The sequence below is a fragment of the Primulina tabacum genome, chromosome 11 (assembly GCF_025594145.1).
Source record: "Primulina tabacum isolate GXHZ01 chromosome 11, ASM2559414v2, whole genome shotgun sequence".
Classification (NCBI taxonomy): Eukaryota; Viridiplantae; Streptophyta; class Magnoliopsida; order Lamiales; family Gesneriaceae; genus Primulina; species Primulina tabacum.
In genome coordinates this window covers 7573717-7593481 of record NC_134560.1, presented here as the reverse complement: position 1 = coordinate 7593481, position 19765 = coordinate 7573717, and the positions used below count along the sequence as shown (strand labels likewise).

General features: G+C 37.2%; 1 protein-coding gene across 1 annotated transcript; it reads left to right on the top strand.

Moving 5' to 3' along the window:
- The first annotated feature begins 288 nt into the window (after nucleotides 1-288).
- Nucleotides 289-18980, top strand: LOC142517618 (mitochondrial Rho GTPase 1-like). Its single transcript, XM_075619935.1, has 15 exons — nucleotides 289-486; nucleotides 612-906; nucleotides 1252-1384; nucleotides 1499-1648; nucleotides 1841-2017; nucleotides 2158-2409; nucleotides 3521-3589; nucleotides 11789-11844; nucleotides 12916-12997; nucleotides 13707-13918; nucleotides 14035-14104; nucleotides 14723-14835; nucleotides 17172-17322; nucleotides 17896-18082; nucleotides 18905-18980. The coding sequence occupies exons 2-15, from the start codon at nucleotides 689-691 to the stop codon at nucleotides 18976-18978; spliced, it is 1944 nt and encodes a 647-aa protein (XP_075476050.1). The 5' UTR covers nucleotides 289-486; nucleotides 612-688; the 3' UTR covers nucleotides 18979-18980.
- Nucleotides 18981-19765: the final 785 nt, after the last annotated feature.

Here is a 19765-nt window from a genome sequence, read left to right as displayed (position 1 = left end):
GTGTGTCCAAACTGGCCTTGATATAAAACTTAATCCATAACATATCAATATTTATCATTAAAAATAAATTCATGTCAAATAATAAAAACTTTATCTGTGCGTAAAATTATCCAAAATATTTCGAAAAAAATTCATATAATATTTCCAAAATGATATCTAGTCTAGAATAAATGAAGGAAAGCTATAATTTTTTAATTATTTTTTTAAAAAAACCCAGTCCTTCAAAATTCGTAAAATCTTTTGGGGATGGAGTTAAGCACGAGTCTCAGCAGTCTGAGCCGCTAGCCTGTCTCTTCAATCTCATTTACATTTGGCTCGACTATCCCATCCCCACCGTCGGATCCGTGCTTCCATATTTTTTTTTTCCTAATATTTTTTTAAATCATCTCCGCTGCTTAAACCCTAAAATTGATCGAACAAGCAATTTGGAATTCTGATTCTCTCTCAAGATATTATTTTTCTGCCTCTTCTTGCCCCTCCTGCAAGGTAACAAACTTCTGCTCTTTATGCTTGTTCAGCACTAGCAGTGGTGGGCATGGATCTCATTTCTGGTTTATTATATATATATATCTATATCTATATATTTCTATTGCTCTTATTTCTGTTCCCAGGATTGGCGGGAGCTGTCCAATCAATCACAGTCCTTTTTTCTTTGATTTTTTATCATTTGATCGGGTAGAGTTGGTGAATGGCGGGAGGTTCTTCAGCTTCTGGTGCGGCAGGTAATGCTGCAGGGGTGAGAATAGTTGTTGCTGGAGATGCCAAGACAGGAAAATCGAGTTTGATAGTCACAGCTGCGGCTGAGAACTTTCCTACGAGTATCCCTCCAGTGCTACCACCAACCAGGCTGCCAGAGGACTTGTACCCGGACCGTGTCCCAGTCACCATTTTTGACACTTCATCAAGGTCTTTAAACATGTTACTTGATTTTTAAGAAAAGTGCATTTATTATTGGATATATGATTCATATGTTCTTTTGACTTATTTTTTTTATACGCATAAGGTTTGCTTTTGAGGTGGTTGTGCGAGTCATCATTTTTTGGAGTTTATTTATCTTTAAAATGTAAAGTTACGCCTCTTTTTGTAGTCATATTTGAACCGTGTTCTTTTTTTCGGTTATCCTGTGCCTTAAGTTTGCGCAAATTTGTGTTTAATGTATCTTTAGCCCTTCTGTTATTGTTGTTTGTTTGTTTCTCTTCTTCCCATCTGATAAAAAAAGTGAATTTCTTTATCATACCATTGAGAATGCAGTCCTGAGCATAGAGGCAAGCTTGTTGAACAACTAACACAAGCTGATACTGTTGTTCTCACTTACGCCTGTGATAGACCAGAAACACTGGATCGATTGAGTTCATTTTGGCTTCCTGAACTTCGACGATTAGAGGTTACTTCTCATGCTCATATAATTTATTAATTAAGCAGGAGTCGACGAGTTTTTAACATTTCATGTAGCGTCTTTCCTCAGTTTAAATAGCCCGTAAAAATAGATGTTTTACAGGTTAAAGTGCCGGTTATTGTTGTGGGTTGCATGCTAGATAAGAGAGGTGATCAACATCCTGTTAGTCTGGAGCAGGTTATGTCACCAATTATGCAACAGTTCCGGGAGATTGAAACTTGTATTGAATGTTCAGCAGTAAACCATATTCAGGTTAAGATATAATGCCGATGTCTCCTTTTTCGACTTTTTAATATATTTTATTTATTTATTTTGATATGCTCTTGTATTTTTCAACCAAATAATTGACTATCATGCCTGCTAGTTGTTTGGAGTTTAGTGATAGGTTTATGGCTCTCTCTCTCTCTCTCTCTCTCTCTCATGGTGGTTTTTTTCTTCTTGCAGATTCCTGAGGTGTTCTACTATGCACAAAAAGCAGTACTGCACCCGACTGCCCCTCTGTTTGATCAGGAACAACAAGTTTTGAAGCCGAGATGTGTGAGGGCTTTGAAAAGGATTTTTATTCTTTGTGACAATGACAGGGATGGCGCCCTCAGTGATTCAGAGTTAAATGATTTTCAGGTCAATTTATTTGGATACTATGAAATTCTATATATGTCTCACTGTTGTCTCTGATTAAGGATAACTAGCTTTATGGCTTCGTGTATAAGTTTCATATTTTTCTTATGGAAAGTTAAATGATGTAAGTAGTAAATGTGCAGGTGAAGTGTTTCAATGCTCCACTGCAGCCATCTGAAATAGTTGGTGTTAAGAGAGTTGTACGAGATAAATTGCAGGAAGGTGTCGATGAACATGGTCTTACATTGACTGGCTTCCTGTTTCTCCATGCACTTTTTATTGAGAAGGGAAGATTAGAGACAACCTGGACCGTCCTCAGAAAATTTGGATATAACAACGAAATTAAGCTCCGGGATGATCAGTTGCCACCTCCAATAAAGAGATATCCTGACCAGGTATTAATTGTAAGATATTAGCATGAATTTCAGTGGGTCACATGTGAAAATATGAAAGAACCTGGTGATGCCTTTGTTTAAAAGCTTCGCATTTGGAAATTGAAAGTGATTTATCAAATTTTTTTTTTAAAAAATTGATTGGTTGAATCCAGTGTCAATAGAACGTCGTCATTCCTGGTGAGATGGTTCATTGTTTTTCCTTTTGTGTATGGGTATGGCATTCGTAAGCAAAACTTGAACCTATGATTGGAGAACTGTCTGGCCCAGAACACTATAACCCAGAAGTATCTAATATGTGGTTACGATGGCATTTCCTGTTGAAATTCCAAAGGCCAACTTTTGAGATGAAATATAAAGTTTTTATTATTCTTGAAAGGTCCTTCCTGAGTTGATGGGATTTTTGAATTTTGAAAATTTATTGCGAGGCTTCATTTGTAATGAAGTATGTCTTTTTTATAGTAATAAGTAACCGAAGTCTCTTTGGTGGGTTTGCGATGGAAGGTTATTTATTTAAAGAGAGGAATTTTTACTTTTTTATAGTCCAAAATAGCCTCTTTTCCTATTAATCAGTTTCCCAGTTTTTAGTATCTCTACTTTTACATCAATCAAATTATATTGGGATATACTTCATTTTTGGATACAATCTCTGCTTTATGCTTGTTTATGCATGATTTCAAAGAGGAAACAATCTTAAGGTTGTTTTGCTTTCCCAATTCCAGCAATTTTAGTTGCATTGACTTTCGATCGGCTGCACTGAAACTCTATGTTGCATTCTTATGACCACACATTTTCTTCTCCTATTGTTTGTCACACCCGAGGAATGATAAACGATGTAGCTAAGTTTGCTTAGGAATCAGCAAACAAATCATCATATTATTAAAGTTTCTATCAATTGATCTTTGACTTTTATCGATTCATAAACCTTCACAAGTCCAACACTAATTGAAGTTTAACTTTCTGATGTGTTCTGATGACTGGTTCTGATTTCCTTTTTCTTGTGAGTTCATGGTTTTGTGAATTGCCTCTCCTGTTCAGTTCCTCTAAGATAATTTTTACTGTCCAGTGTATTGTTTTTGTTTTATTTTCTAATGCTTGATTCCCATCTTTGTAGAGTGTGGAGCTGACTAATGAAGCTGTGGAGTTTCTCAAAAAAATTTTCTTCACATACGATGTTGATTGTGTAAGTGAAGTCTCTTCGTACTGGATTAGGTTATATATAACTGTAATCTTCTGATTTTTCTTCACATATGGTGTTGATTGTGTGAGTGAAGTCTCTTCCCGCTGAATTAAGTTATATATAACTATAATATTCTGATTACTATTGATTTTATATATTTTTTATTACTGAGTTATTTTAATTGATTGATATTGTCCTTTATGTGATCAGTTTGGTCTCCTTTGGAACAGTTCCTTGTTAATATTTCATAGACAATTTGAGTGTGCTTTTTAAAGGTCTGGAACTGAAATATCAAAATGTCATTTATTATTTTTATGTGGAAAAATGGGACTGGATTGATGATTTATCATTGGAAAAAGCTATTAACCGTCATCAATTAGCTTATCTGTGTCGATTCCTGTTGCGTGTTTTCACTACCGCAAGTGTACGGTGTCAAGTTTTAGTACTGGTTAGAGTACATATATCGATCCCATGAGGAGTGTGTATAAAAAATGTATATCAGTGCTCGTAATTAAAATAGTCTCGACTTTATTTAGAAGAATAAAATAAAAGGTTGGGTTGTTTGAACGAATTAATTGAAAACAATGAATTAATTAAATCACCGAATTGAGAAATAATAATGAGAGAAAATATCTAGAGAAATGATTTCACAAAGTTTCCACGATAAATATTCACAGTTGAATTTATATTCCTGAATTCCAATTATTTAATGGCCAAGAACACTTAGATTATTTTATTCCCCCTTTCCCAAGTGACGAATACTGTATCTATCAACTTCGATTCAATTATTCCTAATTAGAATATAAGTTTCATAGATAAATGCAAACAATGTTCTTACTAAGCCTCGCTAAAGTTATACGCCTTCCGAACGCTATAAACATTTAACGATGTGTTCTAATGATCTATAATCCTAGTCCCTCTCCCGAGTTGTAGAATTAATCAAACAACAAACAATTTATGGCCAGTAAATTGCAGTGCAATAAACACAGAAAAACACAAGTAAACATGAAATGTAATTCAATCTTATAAAATAACCACGTCAAATCATAGTGTCCACTAAGCTACATCATTCTCTAGAATGAGAAATTAGTTCATCACGAAATCGAAATAAAAACGACGCATGTTAAAAGTTTTAGACATTGACATATGAGAAAATAGAAACGCAAAAGACAGATAACAAATCCGAAGTGTCGTCTCTGTCCCCAGATTCGTCGCTCTTCGTCTTTGTAATCGATCTTCGCGTGTCTTGCCTTCGTCTCGCCTTCGCTCCGAGTCTTCTCCCTGTATTTTCGTCCAAAACGGCGTGTAACCCCGAGTATGACCTAATTCGCGCAATTTATAATAATCTGGACGCGGCGCGCGCGCGGTGGCGCATGAAATGGTGCGGTGGCGCGCGAGTTGCTGTGTCTGGCCGTGCATGTGTGCGCGCGGGTAGCGCGAGAGCTGGCGCAATGGCGCGTAGGCGTCTGCTTGTTGGCTCGTACTTGCGCGCGCGCGGTTGCGCGTGATCTCGCGCGGGCGCGCGCGGGCTTCTGGTCATTTGCTTCATCTGTGCGCGCGCGGCTGCTTCCTTGTGCGCGCGAGGTTCTGTCCGAGTGCTTCATGGCGCTATGTTTCCTTGACTCTACTTGACTTCGTGTCCGCTATTTTCTCCATTCCTGTAATGACAACAAAAACAACCAAAAACGCATAATTCTGTTCGAAACCAGCATAATTCAAAATGGATTCTAATATAAATTAAGTGTAAATCTTGCACTTATCAAACCCCCCAAACTTGAACTTTTGCTAGTCCCGAGCAAAATAGAATAAAAACAGGAAGTCAATTAACAAGTAATGAAACTCTTAACAGTCATGGATTCGCAAAAAGTGATATTGGCCTCAGACTTATCTATTTTAATGTAATTCATGATTTCCCAAGAGTCACGTGTGTGTGTGATATGTCAATGTTCGTTTACCCCATCGAGTGCTCAAATAGAGTCATAATGCCCATTCGCCTTACAGAATCAAGAAATCCTCAGTTTAGTAAAACTCACATTTCATCAAAATACAAATTCACATTCATAGATCACATAGGACTTTATTGGTGATTAATTGGCTCGATGAATATTCAACGGAATTATACCAAAGATGAAATCACACAACGAGATGCTTGCAAGCAAGTGATTAAAGTTTATACTTGATGACTATGTTTTTCAGGTATCCATAGGCTTGACTTGAACAACTTTTCTCCACTAGTATATTGGATAAATGTGACAAGGTTAATAGGTCTTGTAGGCTTGTAACGTTAGGCCACGGCTCATGGCTACAATAAAAGGTATGAAATTCAAAATTTGAGAGAAATAATCGAATCTTCGTCAATTTCGCTAGCATTTCATTCACTATCTCTTTATTGTTTTCTTCTCAATCATATCCTCCATTTTTCAATTTTTTCTTTTTCACCACTTTTGTGTGATTCTTTTCATTGTTTTTTTCTTCCTCTTTTCTTTGCCAACTCCTTTTCGCACACTTTAACTTTTTCCTTTCCTTTTCAAGGAGCATTTGAATCATTACAACACCAATGAATTTATTTCTCTCAAAAGCAGGTAGGAAAATAAGTGTATAAGCTTCATTTGGTAGTTGCTGTGGGATATAGAATAGATACAGGTGGGGGCTAATTGTATGTCATTGACACACACCACTTGATTTTTCAGTAGGCTCAAAATGGGACACTAGAGATATTTCATGTTCATTTGGTAGGCTCGAAGGCTCAACGGTTTCAAAGATCGCCTAAATCATTCCTATGTCACATATTATCCGTATTTCGCCTCGAAAAGTGCTCAAACAAGTTCTAGATTACCGTCAATCCATTAATCATCTCATACCAACTAATCATATGCATTTGTTCAACAAAAATTGATATACAAGGCATGCACAAAAGAACTCTTAAGCATCTCAAAAACTTCGAGGCTCAAAGGGCTACAATTGACGGTAAACAAAGAACAAAGGCCCAAAGATATTGTGAAAAACTGCCTAGATCATTTCTATGTTTGTGAAAGTGTCAATCAATGTCATGCAAGAATTACCAAGAATCAGATATCCGTCGTCTATTTAGCATCATAGGCATACAACTTGTCTTTGAGCAACAATAGTATCAATAAACACGACAGTGCAAAATATTTGTGACTCCTAAGTTATCATGAACACATATAAACTTCAGGACCACAATTCAATTTTCATCACCGGCCACACATTTTTCTTATCCATGACTCTACCTAACAAATCTAGCATGCAATAAAAAAAATCAAACTAACTACTGAGCGATAAAACAAAAAATTTGCAGAAAAATTCTAAAAAGCAACGCAATTTTACCCTCCCCCAAACTTAAAGTATGCATTGTCCTCAATGTATAGAAATAAAGAACACGACAACACATACCTCGCGCACGAGTGTCAAAACTCGGGCGCTCGAGTTGTTGTCCGCAGCATCTGTGTCATCCATGTCCATGGGCTGCGGCGGTGATAGATCTGGTGGTGGGTAAAATTAGCAACTAAGGACGTAAAATAAAATAATAAAAACAAAATGAATGCTAAAAAAAAAAATTGTGGGTTGCCTCCCACAAAGCGCTTGGTTTAACGTCATCAGCCCGACTATACCAATCTTGTTCATGGTGGATCGTATGATATCTTGGAAGCCTTGAGTTCTATGTTTTGACCATCAACCGCCATGGTCAGTTTTCCTTGTCTCAAACCAATGACGGCTCCAGCAGTAGCCAAAAATGGTCGTCCTAAAACAGCACGAACATTCTGACTGTTCCCCATGTCAAGCACCACAAAATCTGCTAGAAGCCTTATTTTATCAATCTTAAGTTCAACATCTTCCACAATACCCAGCGGTGTCCTAACCGATTTATCCGCCATCTGCAAGCTTAGTCCTGTGGGCTTTATCCTACTCAATCCAAGTTTCTCGTAAAGGAAACTTGGCATTATGTTCACACTCGCTCCTGAATCACAGATAGCTTTTTTCACTGATTGACTTCCAATTTCACATGATACAACAAATTCCCCAGGATCTTGTAGCTTCTGAGGAAGATTTCCTTTCCTGCCCTTATCATCTCCTCCAGTAAATGCCACCTCTTCCTGCTCTGCAGACTGAATGTTAGAGTGTAGGTTCTTGAGATCTTCAAGACCTTTTTTCTTTTGAAACTCAGCCTTCAATTGTAAAAATCTTTGGGGGTAGGGAAGTAAAGAAATATCAATGCGTTGATCAAAATCATAACTCTTACCTTTCTTACCTCGGTTCCTTTTGCTTGGAGTCGGCTGATCAACTTTCTCTTCTTTGCTTACCACTCCAATCTCCTCATGCTGCATAAAAATAGCATTCACCTCTCTCAGATTTGGGTTTGCATTCTTTTGTACAGCGCCTGACTGTTGAGACGTGAGTTGCTTCGTTATCTGCCCCACTTGCGATTCAAGGATTTTCAAGGTAGCACCAATACTCGCCATGTGTGTCTCAAGGTTGTCAAGCCTAGACTCAGTCCTAGACATCCTCTTACCAGATTCAGAAACGAATGTCCCAACCAAGTCCTCAAATGATGGCTTCCCTTCCCCATTTGATGTATTGAACCCCGGTGGAGGATTCAATACATCCTTATTATTTGCGTAAGAAAAATTTTCATGGTTTCTCAAATCAGGATGATAAGTATTAGGGGAAGGGTTACCTCTATATCCTCCATAGCCTCCAAAGTTCTTGTTGGTGACGTACTGCACCTCTTCAGGAACTTGCAATTCTTCAACAACAAACGATTGTCCCTCAGTGTTTGATGTACTCACTTTATTCATGGTTGCTAACTGTGTAGTTAATGCTGATACTTGCGCAGTGAGTGATGTAATAGGATCCACGGCATAAACTCCATCCGTCCTCTTTATTCCTGACCTCTCAGACGGCCATTGGTAGCTATTAATAGTCATCTGCTCAAGCAAGTCGTAGGCATGAGCAGGAGATTTGGCAAAGATCGTGCCACCTGCCGCTGCATCCACTGTTGTCCGTGTTTGACCATTCAATCCATTATAAAACAACTCAATCTGCACCCAGTCTTCGAAACCATGATTCGGGCACCTCCTCAACAACTCCTTATACCTTTCCCAAGCTTCATACAATTGCTCGAAGTCAGTCTGTCTAAAAGTGCTGATCTCAATCTTTAATTGTGCAGACTTCGCAGGAGGAAAATATTTAGAAAGGAACTTCGTCGCCAGCTCCTGCCATGTCGTGATGCTCCCCAGTGGCAATGTTTGGAGCCATCCTCTAGCTTGGTCCCTAAGAGAAAAAGGAAACAAGCGCAGTCGAATAATATCATCAGAAACACCATTTATTTTTACCGTGACCGTAATCTCCAAGAATGTTCTGAGATGTAGATGAGGATCTGCAGTAGTGGCTCCCCCAAACTGGTTCTGTTGAACCATGTTTATCAATGCGGGCTTAAGCTCGAAATTGTTGGCGTTGATGGTTCCTCGAGCAATGCCAGAATAGTGCGTGTTGATCACTGGTCGAAAGTGATCTCTGATTGGTATAGCCTCAGGCGACATCTGTCTGTCGTTTTCTCTGTTATCAGCCATCGCTTTGATTTCTTCCTTTCTCGCTTTTCTTAATCTTCTTGCAGTTCGTTCGATCTCCGGATAAAAAATAAGCGAGTCTGGGTTTTGCAGTCTTAGCATGCACTGTCAAGCAGAAAAAATGAAAAACTCAATCAATTTAAAATAAAATAAAAAATAAAAGCTCTAAATTAAAATCTAGACTAATTGGTAACGATACTGATATAAATTCAAATTTGACACTCCCCGGCAACGGCGCCAAAAACTTGTTGCGTGTTTTCACTACCGCAAGTGTACGGCTGTCAAGTTTTAGTACTGGTTAGAGTACAATATATCGATCCCATGAGTAGTGTGTATAAAAAATGTATATCAGTGCTCGTAATTAAAATAGTCTCGACTTTATTTAGAAGAATAAAATAAAAGGTTGGGTTGTTTGAACGAATTAATTGAAAACAATGAATTAATTAAATCACCGAATTGAGAAATAATAATGAGAGAAAATATCTAGAGAAATGATTTCACAAAGTTTCCACGATAAATATTCACAGTTGAATTTATATTCCTGAATTCCAATTATTTAATGGCCAAGAACACTTAGATTATTTTATTCCCCCTTTCCCAAGTGACGAATACTGTATCTATCAACTTCGATTCAATTATTCCTTATTAGAATCTAAGTTTCATAGATAAATGCAAACAATGTTCTTACTAAGCCTCGCTAAAGTTATACGCCTTCCGAACGCTATAAACATTTAACGATGTGTTCTAATGATCTATAATCCTAGTCCCTCTCCCGAGTTGTAGAATTAATCAAACAACAAACAATTTATGGCCAGTAAATTGCAGTGCAATAAACACAGAGAAACACAAGTAAACATGAAATGTAATTCAATCTTATAAAATAACCACGTCAAATCATAGTGTCCACTAAGCTACATCATTCTCTAGAATGAGAAATTAGTTCATCACGAAATCGAAATAAAAACGACGCATGTTAAAAGTTTTAGACATTGACATATGAGAAAATAGAAACGCAAAAGACAGATAACAAATCCGAAGTGTCGTCTCTGTCCCCAGATTCGTCGCTCTTCGTCTTTGTAATCGATCTTCGCGTGTCTTGCCTTCGTCTCGCCTTCGCTCCGAGTCTTCTCCCTGTATTTTCGTCCAAAACGGCGTGTAACCCCGAGTATGACCTAATTCGCGCAATTTATAATAATCTGGACGCGGCGCGCGCGCGGTGGCGCATGAAATGGTGCGGTGGCTGCGCGAGTTGCTGTGTCTGGCCGTGCATGTGTGCGCGCGGGTAGCGCGAGAGCTGGCGCGATGGCGCGTAGGCGTCTGCTTGTTGGCTCGTACTTGCGCGCGCGCGGTTGCGCGTGATCTCGCGCGGGCGCGCGCGGGCTTCTGGTCATTTGCTTCATCTGTGCGCGCGCGGCTGCTTACTTGTGCGCGCGAGGTTCTGTCCGAGTGCTTCATGGCGCTATGTTTCCTTGACTCTACTTGACTTCGTGTCCGCTATTTTCTCCATTTCTGTAATGACAACAAAAACAACCAAAAACGCATAATTCTGTTCGAAACCAGCATAATTCAAAATGGATTCTAATATAAATTAAGTGTAAATCTTGCACTTATCAATTCCACTTAAAATCAAAACTAAATAATTTTTTCAAACTCAACAGATGAAGTTCTGCCACATCAACCTTTTGATCAAATTTTCATTCCAGAATTTTAACTCTGAAGCGTTAGATGATTATGTTTCAGTTGATATTGCGATGTCTTTGGAGTGGTACAAATCCACATAAAATTGACATTTGGTTCATTATTTTTTATGTCACATAAAATGGGTTCGAATATAAATTTTGATTTTCGGTAGAGATACTCTTCGTACAAGATTTAAATAAGATGGATGATGATCGTCTGCAGCCATGGAAGATTCAAATAAGATGGATGATGATCATCTGCAGCCGTAGAAGATTCAAACATGCCATCTAGTTGCTCACAGCAAGCAGCTGGAGAAGGAGATATATTTAGCTGAGATGGTTTGGTCGTAATAGGAGAAGTAAACTAGAGCGTGGTTGGCATCGCTGTAGGAGCTAACAAAAAGGTTTTTTGGGATTAGTTAGAATTATTTGTCTTTTTAGTTTCTTTTGAATTTGGAATCCACCGTACAGGGAGTGTAGGATGAGCCACCAGGATAGGGATGATGATTTTGAGCCACACCATATTTTGGAGAAAAATAACAAATAACGGAGTTCACAGGTGGTGGCAACAAGTTTATCATGTGAATTGGTGGAAGTGGGATTATCAGATGGTGCGACTAAGGGATATTTTTTTAGCCATGATTTTATAACACACATAAAGACACCCTTTTTGATATGCTGAGGAGCATTTCTGGCTCCAACATCGAGCTTTGTTTTACTGGTCTTAGAAAGTTGTGACAGTGTCGTGTTACTGTTATTTCTCAACCGGATGTAATTTAGGCGTCATTTCCATGGTATGCTTAGGTATTCTTTATTTTTAAGGTGCTCCAATCTGCACTATTTGTTTACAATCATCAACGTGATTCAATTGCGTGTTATTAAATTCTTATTTCATGCTGTACGTTAAGATGATTTTTTGTTTCTATGTTCTAAAGGATGGAGCTCTTCGATCTGCCGAGCTTGAAGATTTGTTTTCTACTGCGCCTGAAAAGTAATGGATTTTTGTTTGGCATCTTCACATTTTTGTTACTTCCACAAATAGGTCCCTTTTTACTACAGATGTTTTGGAGATCATACTTAAATGAATCTGTATCTGTGATGAACTGCTAAAATGAGAAGGGAAATTTTTGATACATTTACATTTATGCCGTTTTACTCAAGGTCGATTTAATTATCAACAAGTGGGTTCAGACTCATAGATTGGTTTGGATTTTTGAGATGCATCTGCTAAAGACTACCCACAAGCCCATTTTACATCTCCGTTTGATATTGTTTTTTTAATGTATTTAGACACTCCAAGGACAACTACAAACAACTATTTCTTTGTTTCCCTGTTAGAAATTCTCACGTATAACTGCAGGTTTGAGTGTTAATGACTTTTTGTTTCTTTTAATGGATAAGTCATCGAGTCATGTTCTGCGAAGCAGTTTGGGTTTACTTTCCAAGCATTTTTCCTTTATTTTCTGAGGATTTTCCTACATCAACCTTAATTTTTTTCCTTAAAAAATGCATTGTTCAGTGGATTAGGTGCAACGGTAGGCTTGTAATGACTTCTGGCAGTTCAGTAGTTTGTGAAAAATAGCTCAAGTAGGTCACTTTCCGCACATAACCTTTGACCAATGGAAAGTTTTTATGCATCTGTTTTGTTGGGTTACACAATTTTTTTTTGCTAAATCAATCTTGAATTTTGACCACTTGAAAGTTTGTATGCATCTATCTTTCCGCACTTATCCCTTGACCAATCTTGAATTTTGACCAATGGAAAGTTTTTATGCATCTGTTTTGTTGGGTTACACAATTTTTTTTTGCTAAATCAATCTTGAATTTTGACCACTGGAAAGTTTGTATGCATCTATCTTTCCGCACTTATCCCTTGACCAATCTTGAATTTTGACCAATGGAAAGTTTTTATGCATCTGTTTTGTTGGGTTACACAAATTTTTTTTGCTAGATCAATCTTGAATTTTGACCACTGGAAAGTTTGTATGCATCTATTTTGTTGGGTTACACAACCTTTCTTTTTCGCTTGCCCTAACGTTTCCTTTTCTTCTTTGGAAATTAGTCCTTGGAACAAAGCTCCATATGAGGATGCTGCAGAGAAGACTGCTTTGGGATGGTTATCGGTGGATGGATTTTTGGCAATGGTGTGTGAAGTTCAATCATTGCACTTGAAGTTCTTGATTGCCTATGTTTTTCATTTCAATTTCGCTATTCTTTAGCTGCCTGGCCTTCATAAGCATTCTTTATTTCATAAGCCTAGTTGAAAGAGGAAAATCCGTGATCTCATTTGTGTTCATGCATTTCACCGAATACATCCTATCCCAGCCACCTCCAAACTCTAGAAAATTTAAGACAGCTTCTGTTAAGAAAAAGAATTAGAGGTTTGAATTATCTTTTCCCTAGCTTTTACAAACTATGTTTCATCTGCCCCTGGTCTTAAGTATGTGTTGTCAACTCCAGGCTCAGGTTCTGATTTCTGTCTACAATATTCAACTTTCACCCTTATAAGTTGCTCCAATTGTGGTCTGTTATATTTCAGCCATTATGGTGTGACATCGAAGTGCATTATGATCAACACATGCTTGAGCTACTTCTTCATGCTTGCTTGATATCCACTTTCTGTTATTATTCGCTAAATTAACCTAGTGTATCCAATGTGATAATGGCTATTGATGTTTATTTGTTAAATTACTTAGTATGTCTGTTTAATAATTTCTATTATGTACTTTCACTATTAAAAATAGTGCTAAAGCTTGCTGTTAAGTTGACCAGTCTGTTCTATATCTGCAAAACAAAGATGCTCTATTCATTTGTGCATATAAATTTCTCTGACAATGACGTACAAGTTTGCAGTGGGCACTTATGATGCTTCTGGACCCAATTCATTGCATTGAGACACTTATATATATTGGATATGGTGGTGATCCTTCATCTGCCATGCGAGTAACTCGGAGAAGACGATTAGATCGTAAGAAGCAGCAAGCAGAAAGAAATGTTCATCTGTGTTATGTTTTTGGGCCAAAGGAAGCAGGGAAATCTGCTTTGTTGAGTTCTTTTATTGGAAAGTAAGTTTTGTATTCACCGGATATACAACTTTTATATGAGGATTCATTTTGTTGCTTTTTTGAGTCGACAAGATGCGATTATTCCGCTAGTCTCTATGATGTTGTTTTCTTTTCAGGCCTTTCACTGAAGAGTATGTTTCCACCACCAGTGACAGATATGCTGTTAATGTGGTTGATCTACCATCGGTATGTCCCATCTTGTCATTTCTTAGAAACGATTCATTGAAATATAAAACTAGGTAGCTTGATAGTCTTGACCTGCACAAGCTTTGAAACATATTATATTGTACAATCAAAATTTTATATAGATTTTCACAGATGAGATTTGAAAACCTTGGCAGGTGGATAAACAATAGTTGCATGACAAAAAATGTGAATTTTACTCTAACTGAAAAGTAAGAATATAAATAGCTGCTTATTGAAATCAGATCATTGCATTGGAGAAAAGTGCTTGTGAGTTGATGATGCTAGTGTCATACTGATTTCTTGGGTGCTACGTCATAAATTTTTCTCTTTAATCCGAATATAACAGAAGAAATTGATCCCAAATTTATTTTGAGTGTTGTTTTCATCTGAGCCTTGTACCTCTTGGTGGAAATATTTGACATTTTTAAGAATTTATTTTATGGTCCGTTGACTGGGGCCTCCTTAAGAAGGTTTTGTTTTTGTCTCCTGAAGCCCAAATATGTCCTGAGATTGCATTCTAAGCTCCTTTTTGATTGATAAGTGTGGGATGTCTTAGTCTAATTTTGCGTGCTGGAGATACTTGGATTTTTGAAGAAGGTACGATTTTTATGTTGGCAGGGACTTAAAAAAATCCTTGTATTACGAGAGATTTCAGAGGAAGGAGTGAAAATTTTACTAGCTGCAAAGGATTCCCTGGCAGCTTGTGATGTTGCAGTATTTGTACATGACAGGTAGCGGGTTTCTTCTTTCACTGGTACCAGAAATATCTTGATGAAATGTCGCAGAAAACTGCCTTTGTGTCATGAAAATTTGGACACCTTTTTTTCTTTTTAACATCAGAAATCGTATTCCATTTTGTTTCCCATGGCCACTCATGTTTTCTGTTAGAGTACTTTCGCTGTTAGCAATGTACACTAAATCTACTGGAGCAGTATCTCTTATACAATAGCATGAATTATAGTTTTTACCTATGGGCTATGACCCAAACCCTTGTCGTCAATGGTTTTGTACATTGTTCGTTACTCAGCTTTTTGTAGTTTGAACTCGGTTTCAGAAAAGTTATGTTAAACATCCCAAAAATTTAAGGTCAAAATACACAGGCGAGCAAGACTATAAGTTTAAATGTTAAAAAATTGTCTTCCATTTCCTGGCTTCTTGTATATTCTTGCTGACAATTGCATGTTAGTAGTCTGAAATGAATGTGATTTTGGACATCTGATAGGGGCGAAAAAGTAATGATGGTGCACCCTGAAGATATTGATGATTTAAAAATACATCATTTTACTTCTTTGGGTGGTCTTTTGTAGGTTGTAATTTTATCAGTTAGCTCATCCCAGAATTTCTTCCTTAACTTCATACATTTTTTATTGATTAGGGTTACTAGACTAGCCAAGTCGGTTGATTATTAGTTGTATTACAGAGTTCTAACTTGAGTTTGAATTAAATGTTGTTGAAAATTTAAGCGTAATTTGAGCTTGTGCTGGACTAAATCATATTAAGTTTGTGCTTGGCTTTCTTTCTACTGGCATGTTAAGTTCCATTTGTCACTTTCTCGGTACTGTTAAAAAGAGGAATCAAAGCACTAGCTCATAGACTTCAACATGGAAAAATGGAAAACAAAAGAACAAGCAGCAAAATATAAATCTTTGGTTGTCGGAACCAACAAAAGATTTTACTCAGTGGAATAGATAGTAAAATATAAATTTTGAATTTGGGAAAACACAAGTATAATGAATCAAGAACACGATACAACAAAGGTTTTACGTGGCTTTGCCGTGAAACCTACACCCGTGCCATTAGAGGACCAGAACTTTATTAACCTCTCTTGATTTGGATTAAAAATCATGCCTTCTACGCATAGTTGAAAATTGATTAAAATAAACATGGTAGGAAATATTTACAATAAATAAACTATAAATTTATTTCATGATTCTTTTTTATTTCCAACGCTCCCTCTCTAGTCGAACATAGAATCATGTTTTAAGCATTCAACTTGAACAAAAATGTGTACAAAATAATTGCGCAATGTTGTGTTCATAGCTAGAGAGACAATGTGCAGGCAGGTTGAGATCTTTCACCGAATAGCAACATGGTCTTCTTACTTTTGCATTCAAAAGGATTAATCGAACCTGTAGACAGTAAAATTATGGGTTGTTCAACTTGTAACCGTGACAATCAGGCAGTCAGAACCATGGTTCTTATATGCTATGCAGTAATTGGTCCTGGACAGTTTTTTTGTTCGTAGTGCTGTATTGTCCTTATTTTTCCTACGTGGATAGATTTTTCTGACGACACACGACAAAAACCCGAGATGGGGATTTCTTTTATGATGCCATGTTGAATTTTTAATAATAATACTATAGTGAAGAAAGCATTATAGGTTTTACGTGATTCAACCACAGGAGATCTATATTCATTATACAATAAATCCATGCAGGTTTAAACTCTATCAATCTCTCTTGGTTTATGTTGTAACCATCACCTTTATACATATGTTAAAATATATTGATATGAATACTACGACTATTGATATGAATAGTGAATACTACGACTAAATTACAACTATATCAATATAAATACTATAACCGGTTGATGAGATGTTATCCTTAAGACATTGTCCTAAGAACATCCACACTTTTTTCAGTGGACCCCACGTATGAGGATACATGTCCACCTTTGGATGCACTCTGGGCTATTACCCAAGGGGTAGCATGAAATTTTCCTACTATAATTAAATCACAATTATATAATGTGAATGATATGACGTAATTCAAAATATATTTTTTTATATGTACAATGCCCCTCAAGTTGAACATGTAAAGTTGAATTGATTAGAACTCCATACTTGATTTACTCTTGTGCTTTATTTGAACAAGTTGGAAAACCCTCCAGTTTCTTGATTTGCTTTGTACCCTAATATTGACGATCAACCAGATTCGCTTATTTATTAGCACACAAGTTTACTGTTTTTTCTTTTATCTTAACATTGCTGCTCCTTTTTGCCCTTTTTCAATCAGTTATTTTCTTCAATAGTTCAATGTTAATACGTAATCTTTTTCCTCTGTAGTTCTTGTGAACCTTCCTGGGAGAAAGCCACTGAGATGCTTGTGGAGGTCGCTGGTCAAGGGGAAGCTACTGGGTATGAGGTGCCTTGCCTAATTGTGGCTGCTAAGGATGACCTTGACCCTTATTTGACAGAGATTCAAGATTCTACAAGGGTAATATTGTGTAGAATGAGCATAAATTGAGTTCAAATTCAACCCTCTTTGTTTCTATTGGGTGTTTGTCTATTTGTAGAGCTTGTACTCTGCATAATATATGAAATTTGAATGGCTTCATTTGTGTAGTAAACCATGGAATCTATAACTAGTATTTTGTAAAATATGTCCAGTGTTTACCCAAAGTTCTCTCCTTTTCTCTATTAGTGTTTGTTGGTAACAAATCAAGAAATTGTTTTTTCCTGAGCTATTGGGTCTAGCAAATGTTATCATGGATTCCTGTAGTATGACTCAAGTTGTAAAAATTGAGTTTCTTTATAAGTCATGGATTTAGTCATATGGACGGATTAACAGCCCAAGTGCTAGTATGGACGGTTGAATACGTGTAATCTGACTTGCTGGCCTCCATTAGTGTCCACCATATGGGAGCTATTTTCTTGATTATTTTTTGTGATGTGGGAAGAAGAGCTGCGCATCTGGACTAGTGCACATTTAAATTGTTATTTTGCTCTGAATATGATTTCTTCCTTCTGAAGCCTATAATTTTTCTTTTCTTTCTTTTTCTCTTCAAAGGTAAGCCAAGATATGGGAGTAGAGCCACCTATACCCCTGAGCACAAAGTTGGGAGATTTGAGTAACATATTTCAGAGGATTGCGAGGGCAGCAGAACACCCTCATTTGAGCATTCCGGAGACGGTAGCAGGGAAAAGCCGTAAGCAGTATCACAAGATGATTAACCGGTCCCTTGTGTTTGTCTCAGGTATCTTTGTCTAGAGAATTATGGCTCTTTTTTGGTTGAACTCCTGAGCCAACCATTGTTGGCTACAAATTTCAAACATCTCCCTCCATGTTTCTTTTCTCAAATATTTTTTCTACAGGTTCATTATATTTCAATACAACTATAAAAAATATAAAACTTGAACAACTATCTCTTATTTGTTGCAGTTATACTAGTTATTATACTATTTTACTTTTTCCATGTAATCATTACATTCTCTCTCTCTTTGCAGATCATATCAACTTCCAATATTTATTTCCATACAGTATTTCAAAATCATTTTGAGTTTGTTTGTTAAATTTGGAGTTGAGTCAGATCGGGAGCCCAATCGGATGCCACCTATGTTTCTTTTGTGCTTTTCACAATTTATTGGAACCTTAATTCTGTTACATTTCAGACAATCCTAAACTTTCTTACAAAATGTTTTCATGTGTTGCAATGTTGCGCTTTATGTTCACAATTTCATCTTTTGAAAATGATTTTTAACTGAATAATCCAATTGAAGGAGAATGACAGAGAATGTGAACATAGTTTTAACGACTGACAACCATTCTGTGTCGCCCGACTGATGGGTTTAGAAATTTTCATCAGTTGTTTGATCCTAGTTTGAGAGGGGGCTGGGACGTGTCATAAGTCGTGGGATGCATTAAGGGAGTTTCGAATGGACAATTTACTTGTTTTCTGGATTGTGATATGGCCTTTATGATTGTTGTTTCCTAAGTAAGTTGCCACGGCGTTTAAAATTCTGAATTGCACTTGCACATTTTATTCATCATACTGTTACTGAGTTCATCAATCTTACAGTCGGAGCTGCTGTGGCTGTAGTCGGGTTGGCTGCCTATCGTGTTTATGCTGCAAGAAGGAATTCATCTAGTTAGGATCGATTGACTATGTTTTTGGTAGGTAGGTTGGTTTTTATTTTTTAGTTTAGAGTAGGGGGTGTGGTACTTTTTGAACCACTCCAGTCTAATTCGTGCTTATTTGTTCTTGTCATATCAAAATTATTATCAAACTAAATCATGCACACTTCCAGTTTGGTTTTATCAACTTTTTCTCGAGCTTTTCTGCGAGTTTCATATTTTTATCTTTTTCCAGTGGGTATTGAGCCAACTATTTTTTCTCCTGAGAAAGGAAAATTTTTAATTGCCTCTACCCTGTAGTGTAGACATGAGCTGTTCTATTGCAAGAAAATAGCTATTACCATAATAGTTTTCATTCATCTACTCTAGCCTGTTTCAAGAAACACAATCTTCAACATTTCAAGAGGGGGAATAAGTCATGCATAAATGAAAGAATATTCATTAATTTGTGTCCAATTTTGTCAAACTTTCCTTTTGTTTTCAAAACAATTAGGCTGCGATTGGTTTGAATTTTTTGATGAAAAGACAAAATTGCCCTTCCCCTTCGCGACAGCGACGGCAACAGTGGCGGCGGCGGACGACGGTCGGAAACGGCGGGCGGGAGGCGGCGGCCGGAAACGGCAGGCGGGAGGCTTCGACCGGCGCCGAAAATAGTCGGCGGCGGCGGTCGGCCGGTGGCGATCGTGGCGGCGACGTCGGCGGGAAGTGGTGGTGAGTTTGAATATAAGAGAAGGGTAAAATTGAAAAAATAGGAGGTATTAAGAGTTGGATAAATAATCCTAGTGGGTGAGGAGGTATTATTTTA